At 40.4% G+C, this 18,796-nt stretch overlaps 1 protein-coding gene across 1 annotated transcript in view; it reads left to right on the top strand.

Moving 5' to 3' along the window:
- Positions 1-18,796, top strand: part of LARP4 (La ribonucleoprotein 4) — a 447,695-nt gene that overhangs the window by 39,256 nt on the left and 389,643 nt on the right. The window contains exons 4-5 of the mRNA XM_053705530.1: positions 2,353-2,433; positions 9,332-9,419. Coding sequence (XP_053561505.1) covers positions 2,353-2,433; positions 9,332-9,419 — 169 coding nt within the window. The remainder of the gene's footprint in view (positions 1-2,352; positions 2,434-9,331; positions 9,420-18,796) is intronic.

Below are 18,796 nucleotides of genomic sequence, written 5' to 3'. Positions count from 1 at the left end.
CAAGAAGGTTTGGATAAAGGATTATCTGCAAGTTCTCTAAAGGGACAGATTTCTGCTTTATCTGTTCTACTGCACAAACGACTGGCAGTTGTGCCAGATGTTCAAGCATTTGTTCAGGCTTTGGTTTGGATCAAGCCGGTTTACAGACCTTTGACTCCTCCCTGGAGTTTAAATCTAGTTCTTTCAGTTCTTCAAGGGGTTCCGTTTGAACCTTTACATTCCATAGATATTAAGTTGTTATCTTGGAAAGTTTTGTTTTTGGTTGCTATTTCTTCTGCTAGAAGAGTTTCTGAGTTATCTGCTCTACAATGTACTCCACCCTATCTGGTGTTCCATTCAGATAAGGTTGTTTTGCGTACTAAGCCTGGTTTTCTACCAAAGGTTGTTTCCAACAAAAATATTAATCAGGAGATAGTTGTACCTTCTTTGTGTCCGAACCCAGTTTCAAAGAAGGAACGTTTGCTACACAATTTTAGATGTAGTCCGTGCTCTAAAATTCTACTTAGAAGCTACGAAAGACTTCAGACAAACTTCTTCTCTGTTTGTCGTCTATTCTGGTAAAAGGAGAGGTCAAAAAGCAACTTCTACCTCTCTTTCTTTTTAGCTTAAAAGCATCATCCAGTTGGCTTATGAGACTGCTGGACGGCAGCCTCCTGAAAGAATCACAGCTCACTCCACTAGGGCTGTAGCTTCCACATGGGCCTTCAAGAACGAGGCTTCTGTTGATCAGATATGTAAGGCAGCGACTTGGACTTCACTGCACACTTTTGCCAAATTTTACAAATTTGATACTTTTGCTTCTTCTGAGGCTATTTTTGGGAGAAAGGTTTTGCAAGCTGTGGTGCCTTCCGTTTAGGTGACCTGATTTGCTCCCTCCCTTCATCCGTGTCCTAAAGCTTTGGTATTGGTTCCCACAAGTAAGGATGACGCCGTGGACCGGACACACCAATGTTGGAGAAAACAGAATTTATGCTTACCTGATAAATTACTTTCTCCAACGGTGTGTCCGGTCCACGGCCCGCCCTGGTTTTTTAATCAGGTCCGATGAATTATTTTCTCTAACTACAGTCACCAGTCGGTCGAATGACTGGGGTGGGCGGAGCCTAGGAGGGACTATATGGCCAGCTTTGCTGGGACTCTTTGCCATTTCCTGTTGGGGAAGAGATATTCCCACAAGTAAGGATGACGCCGTGGACCGGACACACCGTTGGAGAAAGTAATATATCAGGTAAGCATAAATTCTGTTTTTACAGTTATTCACAGCTAGATAGCACTAGTTCATGTGTGCGATTGCGTGAACATTGTTCCAATGTAGACATTATGACCCTGTCATGAAAGGATGAAATATTTACTATTGAGTGATGGTAAACAAACCGCCGTTCCTCCACCTGCATCTCCTTTCTTTAGCAGAGAGATGACTAATCTGGCTTGCATGCCCCACGAGCTGGAAGCCATTAAAATGTAATGAATTAAAGTGCCCCAGTTTTTAAGATTATTTTTAGATACTGGGCATTAAACTTTACAATCAATTTAATGTGGTTTTTGTACAAAGAAAATGCTGGTCTATTCAGCACAGAAACACACTTTTTTCACAAGAATATTACTCAATGAAACACTGAATTGACAACAATTTTATGTTAAAAGGATTGACTACAAAATTGTTTAAGAAGATAGATAATCCCTTTATTACCCATTTCCCAGTTTTACATAACAAACACTGTTATATTAATACACTTTTTACCTCTGTGATTACCTTGTATCTAAGCCTCTGCAGACTGCCACCTTATTTCAGTTCTTTTGACAGACTTGCACTTTAGCCAATCGGTGCTGACTCATAACGCTGTGCTCACTCCTGTGGAGTTATTTGACGCACATGAACTAGCGCTGTCTACCTCTGAAAATGCACTGAGAAATGTAGTTCATGAGCCTTCCTAGGTTTAGCTTCCAGCAAAGAATACCAAGAGAACTAAGGACATTTTAATTATAAAAGTAAATTGGAAAGTTTAAAAAAACTCAGGACGGTTTAATAAAATTGAGGCTGTGACTATTTTCACAAAAGCAACACTAGAACAAAGGATCATGATTTAAAGTTAATAGCGACAGTCAACTTGATTTTTTTTTTTATTGTTTAACCCCTTCACCCAATCCGACGTGTGTGTATATGAGGCAGCTACACTACAGAAAAAGGGGTTTGGGGTTTCCAGTACCTAAGATGGCAGACAATAGTAGGTGGAGCTATAGAGTTTTTTCGGGAGGGATCAGGGAGTTTGGGGAGGGTAAGGGGGGGATCCTACATTGAAGAAAACAAAAAATATACAAAAAATAAAAAGCCTTACATTTTCATATTGGCAGGCTGTCTACCGATACCGAAGATGGAGGTGACCAGTGGCGGTGAGGGAGAGAACAAAGCTGTGTGGGAGGCATCAGGGAGTGGTAAGTGTCAGGCGGGAGGGTAATCTTTACACTAAAGCTAAAATGAATCTTACAAGCTAAGGGTAGCAGGTTCAAGAGTAATTTGCAGAAGCATTAACATTAGAGGGGGTAAAGGCAAACACTATGGGAGACTTCAAGAATGCCTGGCATCATCATAATAAGGCTATCCTAGGAACTAATTAAAGGGATAGTAAATGATGGCTCCTAATAAAGCTACTGTGGCTGCTTGTTATGCGGTGCAATACTTTTTATAAGGTTATACTTGCACCCCATCTGGATGTTGTCCCAGCCGCCCATGGAGTCTGTTTTTCTTCTTTCCATTAACCCTTTAAGGACTGGGAATTTTAGACTAAAACTTCCCCAAAAGGCCAGAGCTTTTTTTTTTTAATCATTTTTGCCATCACTACATTTAAACAGAAATAGAGCCTATTCTTATTTACCTATATTGCCACTTTATGACCATATTGCTGCTTTAAAAAGGGGGACACATGAAAAATACGTCAGGGTTCTTATAATGGAATATTATTCAAAATATTTCTTTTAATATCCCTGACATGTATTTTTCATATATATTTAAATTTATTTTTAGTAGACAACCCAAAGTATTTATTTAGGTATATTTCATACCACCATTTAACCGCCAAATGTGATCAATTAAAAAAAACAAAAAACGTTCACTTTCTCTTGTTAAGTGTATCCAGTCCACGGATCATCCATTACTTATGGGATATTCTCCTTCCCAACAGGAAGTTGCTAGAGGATCACCCACAGCAGAGCTGCTATATAGCTCCTCCCCTAACTGTCATATCCAGTCATTCTCTTGCAAGCCTCAACCAAGATGGAGGTCGTAAGAGGAGTGTGGTGTTTTATACTTAGTTTATTCTTCAATCAAAAGTTTATTTTTAAATGGTGCCGGAGTGTACTGTTTATCTCAGGCAGTATTTAGAAGAAGAATTTGCCTGCGTGTTCTATGATCTTAGCAGAAGTAACTAAGATCCATGGCTGTTCTCACATATTCTGAGGAGTGAGGTAACTTCAGAGAGGGAATGGCGTGCAGGTTTTCCTGCAATAAGGTATGTGCAGTTAATATTTTTCTAGGGATGGAATTTGCTAGAAAATGCTGCTGATACCGAACTAATGTAAGTAAAACCTTAAATGCAGTGAGAGCTACTGGTATCAGGCTTATTAATAGAGATGCATACTCTTATAAAAATGTAATATAAAACGTTTGCTGGCATGTTTAATCGTTGTTATATATATTTGGTGATAAAAAATTATTGGGGCCTAGTTTTTTTCCACATGGCTGGCTTGAATTTGGCCTAGAAACAGTTTCCTTAGGCTTTCCACTGTTGTAATATGAGTGGGAGGGGCCTTTTTTAGTGCTTTTCTGTGCAGATAAAAATACTGACAGAAACATCCAGCTTCTTCCTGCATGATCCAGGACATCTCTGGAGGGCTCAAAAGGCTTCAAAGTCGTTTTTGAGGGAGGTAAAAAGCCACAGTAGAGCTGTGGCAGTTGTTGTGACTGTTTGAAAACACCCCCCCCCCCCCCCCCCCAAAATAAAACTTTTTTGTCTTATTATTCTGTTTTGGGTATTAAGGGGTTAATCATCCATTTGCAAGTGGGTGCAATGCTCTGCTAACTTATTACATACACTGTCAAAATTTCGTTAGTGTAACTGCCTTTTTTCACTTATTTCAAATTTTGACAAAATTTGTGTTTCTTAAAGGTGCAGTAACGTTTTTTATATTGCTTGTAAACTTGTTTAAAGTGTTTTCCAAGCTTGCTAGTCTCATTGCTAGTCTGTTTATACATGTCTGACACAGAGGAAACTACTTGTTCATTATGTTTGAAAGCCATGGTGGAGCCCCATAGGAGAATGTGTACTAAATGTATTGATTTCACCTTAAACAGTAAAGATCAGTCTTTAAATGTAAAAGAAATATCACCAGAAGATTCTGACGAGGGGGAAGTTATGCCGACTAACTGTCCCCATGTGTCAGACCCTTCGCCTCCCGCTCAGGGGATGCACGCTAATATGGCGCCAATTACATCAGGGACGCCCATAGCGATTTCCTTGCAGGACATGGCTGCAATCATGAATAATACCCTGTCAGAGGTATTATCCAGGTTGCCTGAATTAAGAGGCAAGCGCGATTGCTCTGGGGTTAGGAGAACTACAGAGCGCGCAGATGCTGTAAGGGCCATGTCTGATACTGCGTCACAATATGCAGATCATGAGGACGGAGAGCTTCAGTCTGTGGGTGACATCTCTGATTCGGGGAAACCTGATTCAGACATTTCTAATTTTAAATTTAAGCTTGAGAACCTCCGTGTGTTGCTTGGGGAGGTATTAGCTGCTCTGAATGACTGTAACACAGTTGCAGTACCAAAGAAATTGTGTAGGCTGGATAAATACCATGCGGTTACCGGTGTGTACTGATGTTTTTCCTATACCTAAAAGGCTTACAGAAATTATTAGCAAGAAGTGGGATAGACCGGGTGTGCCTTTTTCCCCACCTCCTATATTTAGAAAAATGTTTCCAATAGACGCCACTACACGTGACTTATGGCAGACGGTCCCTAAGGTGGAGGGAGCAGTTTCTACTTTAGCAAAGCGTACTACTATCCCGGTTGAGGACAGTTGTGCTTTTTCAGATCCTATGGAAAAAAAATTGGAGGGTTACCTTAAGAAAATGTTTATTCAACAAGGTTTTATTTTACAGCCCCTTGCATGCATTGTGCCTGTCACGGCCGCGGCAGCATTCTGGTTTGAGGCCCTGGAAGAGGCCATCCATACAGCTCCATTGACTGAAATTGACAAGCTTAGAACACTTAAGCTAGCTAACTCATTTGTTTCTGATGCCATTGTTCATTTGACTAAACTAACGGCTAAGAATTCCGGATTCGCCATCCAAGCGCGTAGGGCGCTATGGCTTAAATCCTGGTCAGCTGACGTGACTTCAAAGTCTAAATTACTCAACATTCCTTTCAAGGGGCAGACCTTATTCGGGCCTGGCTTGAAGGAAATTATTGCTGACATTACTGGAGGTAAGGGTCACACCCTTCCTCAGGACAGGGCCAAAGCAAAGGCCAAACAGTCTAATTTTCGTGCCTTTCGAAATTTCAAGGCAGGTGCAGCATCAACTTCCTCCGCTTCAAAACAAGAGGGAACTTTTGCTCAATCTAAGCAGGCCTGGAAACCTAACCAGTCCTGGAACAAAGGCAAGCAGGCTAGAAAGCCTGCTGCTGCCTCTAAGACAGCATGAAGGAACGGCGACGGATCTAGTAGGGGGCAGACTTTCTCTCTTCGCCCAGGCGTGGGCAAGAGATGTTCAGGATCCCTGGGCGTTGGAAATCATATCTCAGGGATATCTTCTGGACTTCAAAGCTTCTCCTCCACAAGGGAGATTTCATCTTTCAAGGCTATCTGCAAATCGGATAAAGAAAGAGGCATTCCTACGCTGTGTGCAAGACCACCTAGTTATGGGAGTGATCCATCCAGTTCCGCGGACGGAACAAGGACAGGGTTTTTATTCGAATCTGTTTGTGGTTCCCAAAAAAGAGGGAACCTTCAGACCAATTTTGGATCTAAAGATCTTAAACAAATTCCTCAGAGTTCCATCTTTCAAAATGGAAACTATTCGGACCATCTTAACCATGATCCAAGAAGGTCAGTACATGACTACAGTGGACTTAAAGGAGTACCACTCTTGCCACCTGTCAGCAATCCATATCCCAGGCGTGGAGAACTGGGAGGCGGATTTTCTAAGTCGTCAGACTTTCCATCCGGGGGAGTGGGAACTCCATCCGGAGGTGTTTGCTCAGTTGATTCATCGTTGGGGCAAACCAGAGTTGGATCTCATGGCGTCTCGCCAGAACGCCAAGCTTCCTTGTTACTGATCCAGGTCCAGGGACCCAGAAGCGACGCTGATAGATGGTCTAGCAGCGCCTTGGTTCTTCAACCTGGCTTATGTGTTTCCACCGTTTCCTCTGCTCCCTCGACTGATTGCCAAAATCAAACAGGAGAGAGCATCTGTGATTCTGATAGCACCTGCGTGGCCAGGCAGGACTTGGTATGCAGACCTAGTGGACATGTCATCCTTTCCACCATGGACTCTGCCTCTAAGACAGGACCTTCTGATACAAGGTCCTTTCAATAATCCAAATCTAATTTCTCTGAGACTGACTGCATGGAGATTGAACGCTTGATTCTATCAAAGCGTGGCTTCTCCGAGTCAGTCATTGATACTTTAATACAGGCACGAAAACCTGTTACCAGGAAAATCTACCACAAGATATGGAGTAAATATCTTTGTTGGTGTGAATCCAAGAATTACTCGTGGAGTAAGGTTAGGATTCCTAGAATATTGTCTTTTCTTCAAGAGTGCTTGGACAAAGGATTATCAGCTAGTTATCAGATTTCTGCTCTGTCTATTCTTTTGCACAAGCGTCTGGCAGAGGTTCCAGACGTCCAGGCTTTGGTTAGAATTAAGCCTGCGTTTAAACCTGTTGCTCCCCCGTGGAGCTTAAACTTGGTTCTTAAAGTTCTTCAAGGAGTTCCGTTTGAACCCCTTCATTCCATTGATATTAAACTTTTATCTTGGAAAGTTCTGTTTTTGATGGCTATTTCCTCGGCTCGCAGAGTCTCTGAGCTATCTGCCTTACAATGTGATTCTCCTTATCTGATTTTTCATGCAGATAAGGTAGTCCTGCGTACCAAACCTGGGTTTTTACCTGAGGTGGTTTCTAACAAGAATATGAATCAAGAGATTGTTGTTCCTTCATTGTGTCCTAATCCTTCTTCAAAGAAGGAGCGTCTTTTACATAATCTGGACGTAGTCCGTGCCTTGAAGTTTTACTTACAGGCTACTAAAGATTTTCGTCAAACATCTACCCTGTTTGTCGTTTACTCTGGACAGAGGAGAGGTCAAAAAGCTTCGGCAACCTCTTTCCTTTTGGCTTCGGAGCATAATACGCCTAGTCTATGAGACTGCTGGACAGCAGCCCTCTGAAAGGATTACAGCTCATTCTACTAGAGCTGTGGCTTCCACCTGGGCCTTTAAAAATGAGGCCTCTGTTGAACAGATTTGCAAGGCCGCGACTTGGTCTTCGCTTCACACTTTTTCCAAATTTTACAAATTTGATACTTTTGCTTCTTCGGAGGCTGTTTTTGGGAGAGAGGTTCTTCAGGCAGTGGTTCCTTCCTCTTAATCCTGCCTTGTCCCTCCCATCATCCATGTACTTTAGCTTTGGTATTGGTATCCCATAAGTAATGGATGATCCGTGGACTGGATACACTTAACAAGCGTAAACATAATTTATGCTTACCTGATAAATTTATTTCTCTTGTAGTGTATCCAGTCCACGGCCCGCCCTGTCCTTTTAAGGCAGGTCTAAATTTTAATTAAACTACAGTCACCACTGCACCCTATGGTTTCTCCTTTCTCTGTTTTTGGTTGAATGACTGGATATGACAGTTAGGGGAGGAGCTATATAGCAGCTCTGCTGTGGGTGATCCTCTTGCAACTTCCTGTTGGGAAGGAGAATATCCCATAAGTAATGGATGATCCGTGGACTGGATACACTACAAGAGAAATAAATTTATCAGGTAAGCATAAATTATGTTTTTTCATAAACTTTAGGTTTCTCACTGAATTTATTTACAAACAGCGTGTGTAATCATTGCACGGATGGTTGTAAATGCTTCTCTGGGATCCCCTTTGTTCAGAAATAGCAGAGTTGCATGGCTTTGCCATTGCTTTTAGGTAATTAGAAGGCCGTTAATTGCATCTGTGTACCACACTTTATTCCCAGCAGTGAAGGGGTTAATTGGGTAGCTTGTAAGGTTAATTTTGGCTTTAGTGTACAGATTACCCTCCCACTTGACACTTCCCATCCCCTGATCCCTCTCAAACAGCTCTCTTCCCTCCTCCACTCCCAATGGTCACCTCCAGACAGTCTGCCAGTATGCAGTTTTACACTTTTTTATTTTTATAATTGTCCTTAATGTAGGATTACCTTACCACCTCTCTAACCCTCCTCCTTCTAACCAATTCCCTCCATCTTAGGTGCTGGCAGCCAGTACCCAGTTTTCTATTTTAAATTTATTTTAATAAAAAAAATAACCAAAAACTTTTTTTCTGTAGAGCAGATGCCCAACTCCCTCCCCACCATCCTCATTTACCCCCTCCCCATCCACAATCCTTTCCCTACCCTCTAAACGTTCCCTCCACATAGGGTCCCTGTCGCTCAGAATTTTTTTTTTCTGTAGCAGTTCCACCCTCCTCCAGCGATGGGCCGCCTCCCACACCACCAACAATCGGCACCACCGCTGCCCAATGCAGAGAGGGTCACAGAGTGGCCCTCTCTGCATCGGGTAACTCTGCCTGTCTATCTATGCACAGCCCCACTAGTGGGGCATGCAGATGTAGCGCAGTCTTGCTACTTTTAGCGCGATTGCGACAGAGAGGCCCAGTGTACGGCGCTGGTCATTAAGGGGTTAATGCTGAGGTGTAAATTTCATTCAACCAGTTGACTTGCCGCTTAACACTGTATAGCGCATGTGTACAACCTCCATCCAGCTTTCCATTCCAATGAGTGTATTGCAATTCACTCGTATAGTGATCAGTTGCACTATGTTGGCACATGTGTTAAAGTAGGCTTTAAGAGCTCTCAGAACAGAAATATAGGGCGGGCTGACGCATTTTGAATGACAAGTATTGCAGCGCATAACAAGCAGCCACAGTAGCTTTTTTTGGATTAATAGCACACATTAAAAATTACAAATTGAAGCTATCTTTCACTGTCCCCTTTTTAAAGATACTTTTAAAAGAAATGTGTGTGTAGACCTGTTGGTCCTATGGTTCTTATATGCCATATGTTTTTATTTTGAAGGAGATGGCACTTCCACAGCTGCACCATCTATCTCTGCAGAAGACCTTAAAGAGTGTCTGAAGAAACAACTTGAATTCTGTTTTTCGAGGTAAGGAGGTATTAGTATTATTATCATTTACACACACATACACACCACGTAGAAAGCACTCTCTTGCAACCACTCATTTAGATTAAAAGCAAAATGTAAGTGTTACAGCATTTGGCCAAGTGGTGTTAGGTCCAGGACCAATTCAAAGTCTCTTCCTCCCTACAGCCTCACAATGCATGCTTTCAACCAAAAACACTGAGAACAAGGGTGGCACAGGGCCGTTTTGTAATTTCCCTAGACACCAACAAACAATGCAGAAGTGGACTGCATCCACAAACTGGACTGAGTACACGTCTCATGACCCTGTAAATCTCACAGCCCTGGGTGCTCAGCAGGACTCTCAGGAAGCTCTCTTCTGCATAGTGGAAGATTTTAATCTCAATTTTTGCCTCCCCATAATTTTACAAGTTCATCTTAAACATGGTGTAGTGTATATACTTTATTTAATTTATTTTTAATATTTTTATTTGAAATAATTTTTATTGATTTTAAGCAGAAATACAGAGTTTCTCAAAGTTACATGCACAAGATAAAACCTCTTTGACAACATCCAGTAATTACTGTCATGTAAACATTTTGAGACATTAAATATAATTCGGTGGCCTAGGCCAGCCCCCTCTACATTCTGCCATTATGGTAGTTTACCTCCATGACATAAGAAATTTAACTCCCCAACCTATAAAACTCATCCCCCCACCCCCCTTCTTCCAGGCTGTCATAACATGTCTTCCCCCCCCCACGTGAGGGTTAGTATGTGTCTCTGACCTTCCACATTACTGCCCCTAACTAAACGGGATATGTCACAACAACCCAAGCCAACAACTTTCTCTAAATATTTTTAAAGGGACGTAATAGGTAAAATGTTTTAAATGGACCTGAAACTTATTTGTGCTTTGCTTTATTAAACAGAAAATGTCTGGCTACAAATTTGTCAAATCCAGCACTTGTTTAAAAATGTATAAACAGCAGTTCAATATTTTAAAAATGATTTACTCATTTGGACTTTGGTTTGATACTGTATTTCAGTGAGGTTTTTTTTTTTTAAAGGTAATTTGTAAACATTAGCATACCTGTAAAGCCACTCAATTTTTTTAATCAGTTTAGGAGTGTGCAAGTCTCAACATAGAATACCACATGTACAAATTAAATTTGATGATAAAAAAAAAAAAAATCAAAATTTTGTTAAAATTATTTGCTCTATTTAAATCATAAAAGAAAATTTTGGGGTTTCATGTCCATTTAACTCCTGTTTAACTCTTTCATAGGTTAAACACACAGAGCATTTTATTATTGTACTATTAATTGCATTTTCTTTTTGCATTTTTATGTTTTAAATGTTGTAAAAATCCTCATTTTAGTTTATTTGCTTCTAACTGGACATTTCTACAGCATTATTTTTAGCATGTTTTGTCATGATTTATGCAGAGTAGTGGAAAAGATAGCTGATACAGTATCTATCATTTGATTGGCTTAGACTGCAAAGATGGATAGCATGAACACAGAAACTGTAAATTAGAATTCTCCGGCATTGCCTAACTGGGGTGAAATACTAGTCCATGCAAGTCTTCTCCCTATATTTAACATTTTGTTCTCTCCTATTGCAATTTCTTACTAGTCTGGGACTAATGCTGATCTTTGGAGAAGGCTATTTCCACCAGATTTATATCTTTTGAAAATATTGTTTCTGTGACCAAAATTACTTTTAAACTATTAATTTCTCTATGTTTTAAAAGAACAGATATAAAGCATTGTAAAGAAATTGATTAATTTAAATTGAGTAGGGCATACTTGCCCACACCTTTCTTGCATATTTCAGAAGCCAGGTAATGGTTTTAAGTAGAGAATCATGTATAATAATTCAAAAAGCTAGTATGTATGTGTGTTTTTGTTTTTTTAAGCAATTTCAATTGGGTGTGAGTCCATGACTGAATTATTTACACTTGGGAATTACATCACTTGGCCACTAGGAAGAGAACGCCACACTAAAGCTTTAGGATCCCTCCCACTTCCTCCTCTCTCCTAGTATTTGCTTTGTCAAGGAGTTAGGCATGGATAGAGCTGCTGTTTATTGACACAGGTTTTTTCCCCCTCAATGGATAGAGAGGAATTAGAAGGATTTTGCACCTAGTTTTAAGGACTCTTTACAATCGGTGGTGTCAGGCTATGGCTGCTCTCCCACGTGCAAGTTGGTAAAACCAAGGACATTTCTTCTACCTCTTCTAAAGACATTTCTCCAGACTGCTAGGGAATCTCAGGATTCTCCTTTGCCCTTTGATTGCGAAATATCCTCTGACTGGATTGGATATAGAAGCAGAAGACTACTTTCCAGTTTAAGTTGGAACACCTTAGGGCTCTGCTGAAGGAGGTTTTAAAGACTCTGGGTGTCCAGGATTCCAGACCCATAGAGAGTAAGCCTGTACAGAAATTAGATGGGATGATGTTTAGACCAAAGTCTAAAATGCTAGATACTTTTCCAGTACCTATGTTAATATCTGGGCTTGTGACAAAGGAATGGGAGAAACCTGGACTTTTAAACCTGGACTGTCCTGATGAGGCCCTAGCTTTTGCTGAGCATTGTGAGGCGAAACGCGCGTCGACAGACAGACACCTATTTACAGTTTACTCAAGTTCTGACGATTCCTATGAAGGTTAATACCTGCTATCCGATGCAGTCAAGATCCCTTTAAGCGAAGGTGATATGACTTTGAAGTGGAGGCAGAAAGCAGTTTGATGTCGGAAGTACCTGTCCCAACCCTGCACATAACTTCATTACTCATACCTGAACTAGTGACTGTAGTTTATTAATTGCGGACACAAGGTGAATCCGGAGGTTAGCACTAACACAGATACCCGGACTGTCACTAAATCACAGAAGTCCGGAGGAGTGTATTGATGCAGACACTCGGACCGCTACCTACCGCAGTTTCCTGGAAAGCTGCATTTGTTTTGGGTTACAAGCAACAACGGCATTTCTCAACAAAGTATCGTATTTCCATGCTAGCTAGAGAGGAAGTTTTTACCTCAGAGTTCTAGCATACAAGTCCTATCAAAAAGTCCTTGATCAAAAGCAAAGCATGAGCCTTGAAAAAATTTCCCTTTAACATGCTTCTTTTCATCTGGAACCTGGGCCCAGGCAGAAACGGATTTTCCACGAACCTGTGGTTTCTTCCTATTTGCTAACCATAAGGAGGACTTTAAAACAGGTCGTATATATGATCATAAGAAAATCTGTATGGCCATAGCTACACTATTTCTTGCTTTACAGGAATCAATATAATGTTGTTACAAAATTGCTGTTTTAGTAATATATTACGATTGATAAATATTCCACTGCAGTGGTAGTAATATATATTTTTCGAGTACCTAAATAATTTGCAAATGTCTTTTCAGTATGTTTGTTACTCTGTAAATAAATTTGTTGTGTTATCTGAACTTATGTGCATCCGTGTGCATGTTTCTTGATAGCTTCCAGTCAAACACCTAATTGGGTAAAATGGAGTTCTATTGAGTGCTGAAATCCCCCATCTTTACACAGTATCTCATATAGCTCTACTGTGGTATTTCTCTTTCTTTCATGTAATTAGCAAGAGTCCATGAGCTAGTGACGTATGGGATATACATTCCTACCAGGAGGGGCAAAGTTTCCCAAACCTCAAAATGCCTATAAATACACCCCTCACCACACCCACAATTCAGTTTTACAAACTTTGCCTCCTATGGAGGTGGTGAAGTAAGTTTGTGCTAGATTCTACATTGATATGCGCTCCGCAGCAAGTTGGAGCCCGGTTTTCCTCTCAGCGTGAAGTGAATGTCAGAGGGATGTGAGGAGAGTATTGCCTATTTGAATGCAGTGATCTCCTTCTACGGGGTCTATTTCATAGGTTCTCTGTTATCGGTCGTAGAGATTCATCTCTTACCTCCCTTTTCAGATCGACGATATACTCTTATTTATATACCATTACCTCTGCTGATTTTCGTTTCAGTACTGGTTTGGCTTTCTACAAACATGTAGATGAGTGTCCTGGGGTAAGTAAATCTTATTTTCTGTGACACTCTAAGCTATGGTTGGGCACTTTATTTATAAAGTTCTGAATATATGTATTCAAACATTTATTTGCCTTGACTCAGGATGTTCAACATTCCTTATTTTCAGACAGTCAGTTTCATATTTGGGATAATGCATTTGAATCAATTTTTTTCTTACCTTACAATTTGACTCTTTTTTTCCCTGTGGGCTGTTAGGCTCGCGGGGGCTGAAAATGCTTCATTTTATTGCGTCATTCTTGGCGCGGACTTTTTTGGCGCAAAAAAATCTTTTCTGATTCCGGCGTCATACGTGTCACCGGAAGTTGCGTCATTTTTTGACATCCTTTTGCGCCAAAAATGTCGGCGTTCCGGATGTGGCGTCATTTTTGGCGCCAAAAAGCATTTAGGCGCCAAATAATGTGGGCGTCGCTTTTGTCTCCACATTATTTCAGTCTCATTTTTCTTTGCTTCTGGTTGCTAGAAGCTTGTTTTTTGGCATTTTTTCCCCATTCCTGAAACTGTCATTTAAGGAATTTGATCAATTTTGCTTTATATGTTGTTTTTTCTCTTACATATTGCAAGATGTCTCACGTTGCATCTGAGTCAGAAGATACTTCAGGAAAATCGCTGTCTAGTGCTGGAACTACCAAAGCTAAGTGTATCTGCTGTAAACTTTTGGTAGCTATTCCTCCGGCTGTTGTTTGTATTAATTGTCATGACAAACTTGTTAAAGCAGATAATATTTCCTTTAGTAATGTACCATTGCCTGTTGCAGTTCCTTCAACATCTAAGGTGCAGAATGTTCCTGATAACATAAGAGATTTTGTTTCTGAATCCATCAAGAAGGCTATGTCTGTTATTTCTCCTTCTAGTAAACATAAAAAATCTTTTAAAACTTCTCTCTCTACAGATGAATTTTTAAATGAACATCATCATTCTGATTCTGATGACTCTTCTGGTTCAGAGGATTCTGTCTCAGAGATTGATGCTGATAAATCTTCATATTTATTTAAAATGGAATTTATTCGTTCTTTACTTAAAGAAGTACTAATTGCTTTAGAAATAGAGGATTCTGGTCCTCTTGATACTAATTCTAAACGTTTAGATAAGGTATTTAAATCTCCTGTGGTTATTCCAGAAGTTTTTCCTGTTCCTAATGCTATTTCTGAAGTAATTTCCAGAGAATGGGATAAATTGGGTAATTCATTTACTCCTTCTAAACGTTTTAAGCAATTATATCCTGTGCCGTCTGACAGATTAGAATTTTGGGACAAAATCCCTAAAGTCGATGGGGCTATTTCTACCCTTGCTAAACGTACTACTATTCCTACGTCGGATGGTACTTCGTTTAAAGATCCTTTAGATAGGAAAATTGAATCCTTTCTAAGAAAAGCTTATCTGTGTTCAGGTAATCTTCTTAGACCTGCTATATCTTTGGCTGATGTTGCTGCAGCTTCAACTTTTTGGTTGGAGACTTTAGCGCAACAAGTAACAGATCATGATTCTCATAATATTATTATTTCTCTTCAGCATGCTAATAATTTTATCTGTGATGCCATTTTTGATATTATCAGAGTTGAGGTCAGGTTTATGTCTCTAGCTATTTTAGCTAGAAGAGCTTTATGGCTTAAAACTTGGAATGCTGATATGGCTTCTAAATCAACTCTACTTTCCATTTCTTTCCAGGGTAACAAATTATTTGGTTCTCAGTTGGATTCTATTATCTCAACTGTTACTGGTGGGAAAGGAACTTTTTTACCACAGGATAAAAAAATCTAAGGGTAAAAACAGGGCTAATAATCGTTTTCGTTCCTTTCGTTTCAACAAAGAACAAAAGCCTGATCCTTCATCCTCAGGAGCAGTTTCAGTTTGGAAACCATCTCCAGTCTGGAATAAATCCAAGCCTTCTAGAAAGGCAAAGCCTGCTTCTAAGTCCGCATGAAGGTGCGGCCCTCATTCCAGCTCAGCTGGTAGGGGGCAGGTTACGTTTTTTCAAGGAAATTTGGATCAATTCTGTTCACAATCTTTGGATTCAGAACATTGTTTCAGAAGGGTACAGAATTGGTTTCAAGATGAGACCTCCTGCAAAGAGATTTTTTCTTTCCCGTGTCCCAGTAAGTCCAGTGAAAGCTCAAGCATTTCTGAATTGTGTTTCAGATCTAGAGTTGGCTGGAGTAATTATGCCAGTTCCAGTTCTGGAACAGGGGATGGGGTTTTATTCAAATCTCTTCATTGTACCAAAGAAGGAGAATTCCTTCAGACCAGTTCTGGATCTAAAAATATTGAATCGTTATGCAAGGATACCAACGTTCAAAATGGTAACTGTAAGGACTATCTTGCCTTTTGTTCAGCAAGGGCATTTTATGTCCACAGTAGATTTACAGGATGCATATCTGCATATTCCGATTCATCCAGATCATTATCAGTTCCTGAGATTCTCTTTTCTGGACAAGCATTACCAGTTTGTGGCTCTGCCGTTTGGCCTAGCTACAGCTCCAAGAATTTTTACAAAGGTTCTCGGTGCCCTTCTGTCTGTAATCAGAGAACATGGTATTGTGGTATTTCCTTATTTGGACGATATCTTGGTACTTGCTCAGTCTTTACATTTAGCAGAATCTCATACGAATCGACTTGTGTTGTTTCTTCAAGATCATGGTTGGAGGATCAATTCACCAAAAAGTTCATTGATTCCTCAGACAAGGGTAACCTTTCTGGGTTTCCAGATGGATTCAGTGTCCATGACTCTGTCTTTAACAGACAAGAGACGTCTAAAATTGATTTCAGCTTGTCGAAACCTTCAGTCACAATCATTCCCTTCGGTAGCCTTATGCATGGAAATTCTAGGTCTTATGACTGCTGCATCGGACGCGATCCCCTTTGCTCGTTTTCACATGCGACCTCTTCAGCTCTGTATGCTGAATCAATGGTGCAAGGATTACACAAAGATATCTCAATTAATATCTTTAAAACCGATTGTTCGACACTCTCTAACGTGGTGGACAGATCACCATCGTTTAATTCAGGGGGCTTCTTTTGTGCTTCCGACCTGGACTGTAATTTCAACAGATGCAAGTCTCACAGGTTGGGGAGCTGTGTGGGGATCTCTGACGGCACAAGGAGTTTGGGAATCTCAGGAGGTGAGATTACCGATCAATATTTTGGAACTCCGTGCAATTTTCAGAGCTCTTCAGTCTTGGCCTCTTCTGAAGAGAGAATCGTTCATTTGTTTTCAGACAGACAATGTCACTACGGTGGCATACATCAATCATCAAGGAGGGACTCACAGTCCTCTGGCTATGAAAGAAGTATCTCGAATTCTGGTTTGGGCGGAATCCAGCTCCTGTCTAATCTCTGCGGTTCATATCCCAGGTATAGACAATTGGGAAGCGGATTATCTCAGTCGCCAAACGTTGCATCCGGGCGAATGGTCTCTTCACCCAGAGGTATTTCTTCAGATTGTTCAAATGTGGGAGCTTCCAGAAATAGATCTGATGGCGTCTCATCTAAACAAGAAACTTCCCAGGTATCTGTCCAGATCCCGGGATCCTCAGGCGGAAGCAGTGGATGCATTATCACTTCCTTGGAAGTATCATCCTGCTTATATCTTTCCGCCTCTAGTTCTTCTTCCAAGAGTAATCTCCAAGATTCTGAAGGAATGCTCGTTTGTTCTGCTGGTAGCTCCGGCATGGCCTCACAGGTTTTGGTATGCGGATCTTGTCCGGATGGCCTCTTGCCATCCGTGGACTCTTCCGCTACGACCAGACCTTCTGTCGCAAGATCCTTTTTTTCCATCAGGATCTCAAATCCTTAAATTTAAAGGTATGGAGATTGAACGCTTGATTCTGGGTCAAAGAGGTTTCTCTGACTCTGTGATTAATACTATGTTACAGGCTCGTAAATCTGTATCCAGAGAGATATATTATAGAGTCTGGAAGACTTATATTTCTTGGTGTCTTTCTCATCATTTTTCTTGGCATTCTTTTAGAATTCCGAGAATTTTACAGTTTCTTCAGGATGGTTTAGATAAAGGTTTATCCGCAAGTTCTTTGAAAGGACAAATCTCTGCTCTTTCTGTTCTTTTTCACAGAAAGATTGCTAATCTTCCTGATATTTATTGTTTTGTACAAGCTTTGGTTCGTATAAAACCTGTCATTAAGTCAATTTCTCCTCCTTGGAGTTTGAATTTGGTTCTGGGGGCTCTTCAAGCTCCTCCGTTTGAACCTATGCATGCATTGGACATTAAATTACTTTCTTGGAAAGTTTTGTTCCTTTTGGCAATATCTTCTGCCAGAAGAGTTTCTGAATTATCTGCTCTTTCTTGTGAGTCTCCTTTTCTGATTTTTCATCAGGATAAGGCAGTGTTGCGAACTTCTTTTGAATTTTTTCCTAAAGTTGTGAATTCCAACAACATTAGTAGAGAAATTGTGGTTCCTTCATTATGTCCTAATCCTAAGAATTCTAAGGAGAAATCGTTGCATTCTTTGGATGTTGTTAGAGCTTTGAAATATTATGTTGAAGCTACTAAGTCTTTCCGAAAGACTTCGTTTATTTGTTATCTTTTCCGGTTCTAGAAAAGGCCAGAAAGCTTCTGCCATTTCTTTGGCATCTTGGTTGAAATCTTTAATTCATCTTGCCTATGTTGAGTCGGGTAAAACTCCGCCTCAAAGGATTACAGCTCATTCTACTAGGTCAGTTTCTACTTCCTGGGCGTTTAGGAATGAAGCTTCGATTGATCAGATTTGCAAAGCAGCAACTTGGTCCTCTTTGCATACTTTTACCAAATTCTACCATTTTGATGTATTTTCTTCTTCTGAAGCAGTTTTTGGTAGAAAAGTACTTCAGGCAGCGGTTTCAGTTTGAATCTTCTGCTTATGTTTTTCATTAAACTTTATTTTGGGTGTGGATTATTTTCAGCAGGAATTGGCTGTCTTTATTTTATCCCTCCCTCTCTAGTGACTCTTGCGTGGAAAGATCCACATCTTGGGTAATCATTATCCCATACGTCACTAGCTCATGGACTCTTGCTAATTACATGAAAGAAAACATAATTTATTTAAGAACTTACCTGATAAATTCATTTCTTTCATATTAGCAAGAGTCCATGAGGCCCGCCCTTTTTTTGTGGTGGTTATGATTTTTGTATAAAGCACAATTATTCCAATTCCTTATTTTATATGCTTTCGCACTTTTTTATCACCCCACTTCTTGGCTATTCGTTAAACTGAATTGTGGGTGTGGTGAGGGGTGTATTTATAGGCATTTTGAGGTTTGGGAAACTTTGCCCCTCCTGGTAGGAATGTATATCCCATACGTCACTAGCTCATGGACTCTTGCTAATATGAAAGAAATGA

The sequence above is a fragment of the Bombina bombina genome, chromosome 3 (assembly GCF_027579735.1).
Source record: "Bombina bombina isolate aBomBom1 chromosome 3, aBomBom1.pri, whole genome shotgun sequence".
Taxonomy (NCBI): domain Eukaryota; kingdom Metazoa; phylum Chordata; class Amphibia; order Anura; family Bombinatoridae; genus Bombina; species Bombina bombina.
This window is presented reverse-complemented; position numbering and strand designations above follow the sequence as displayed.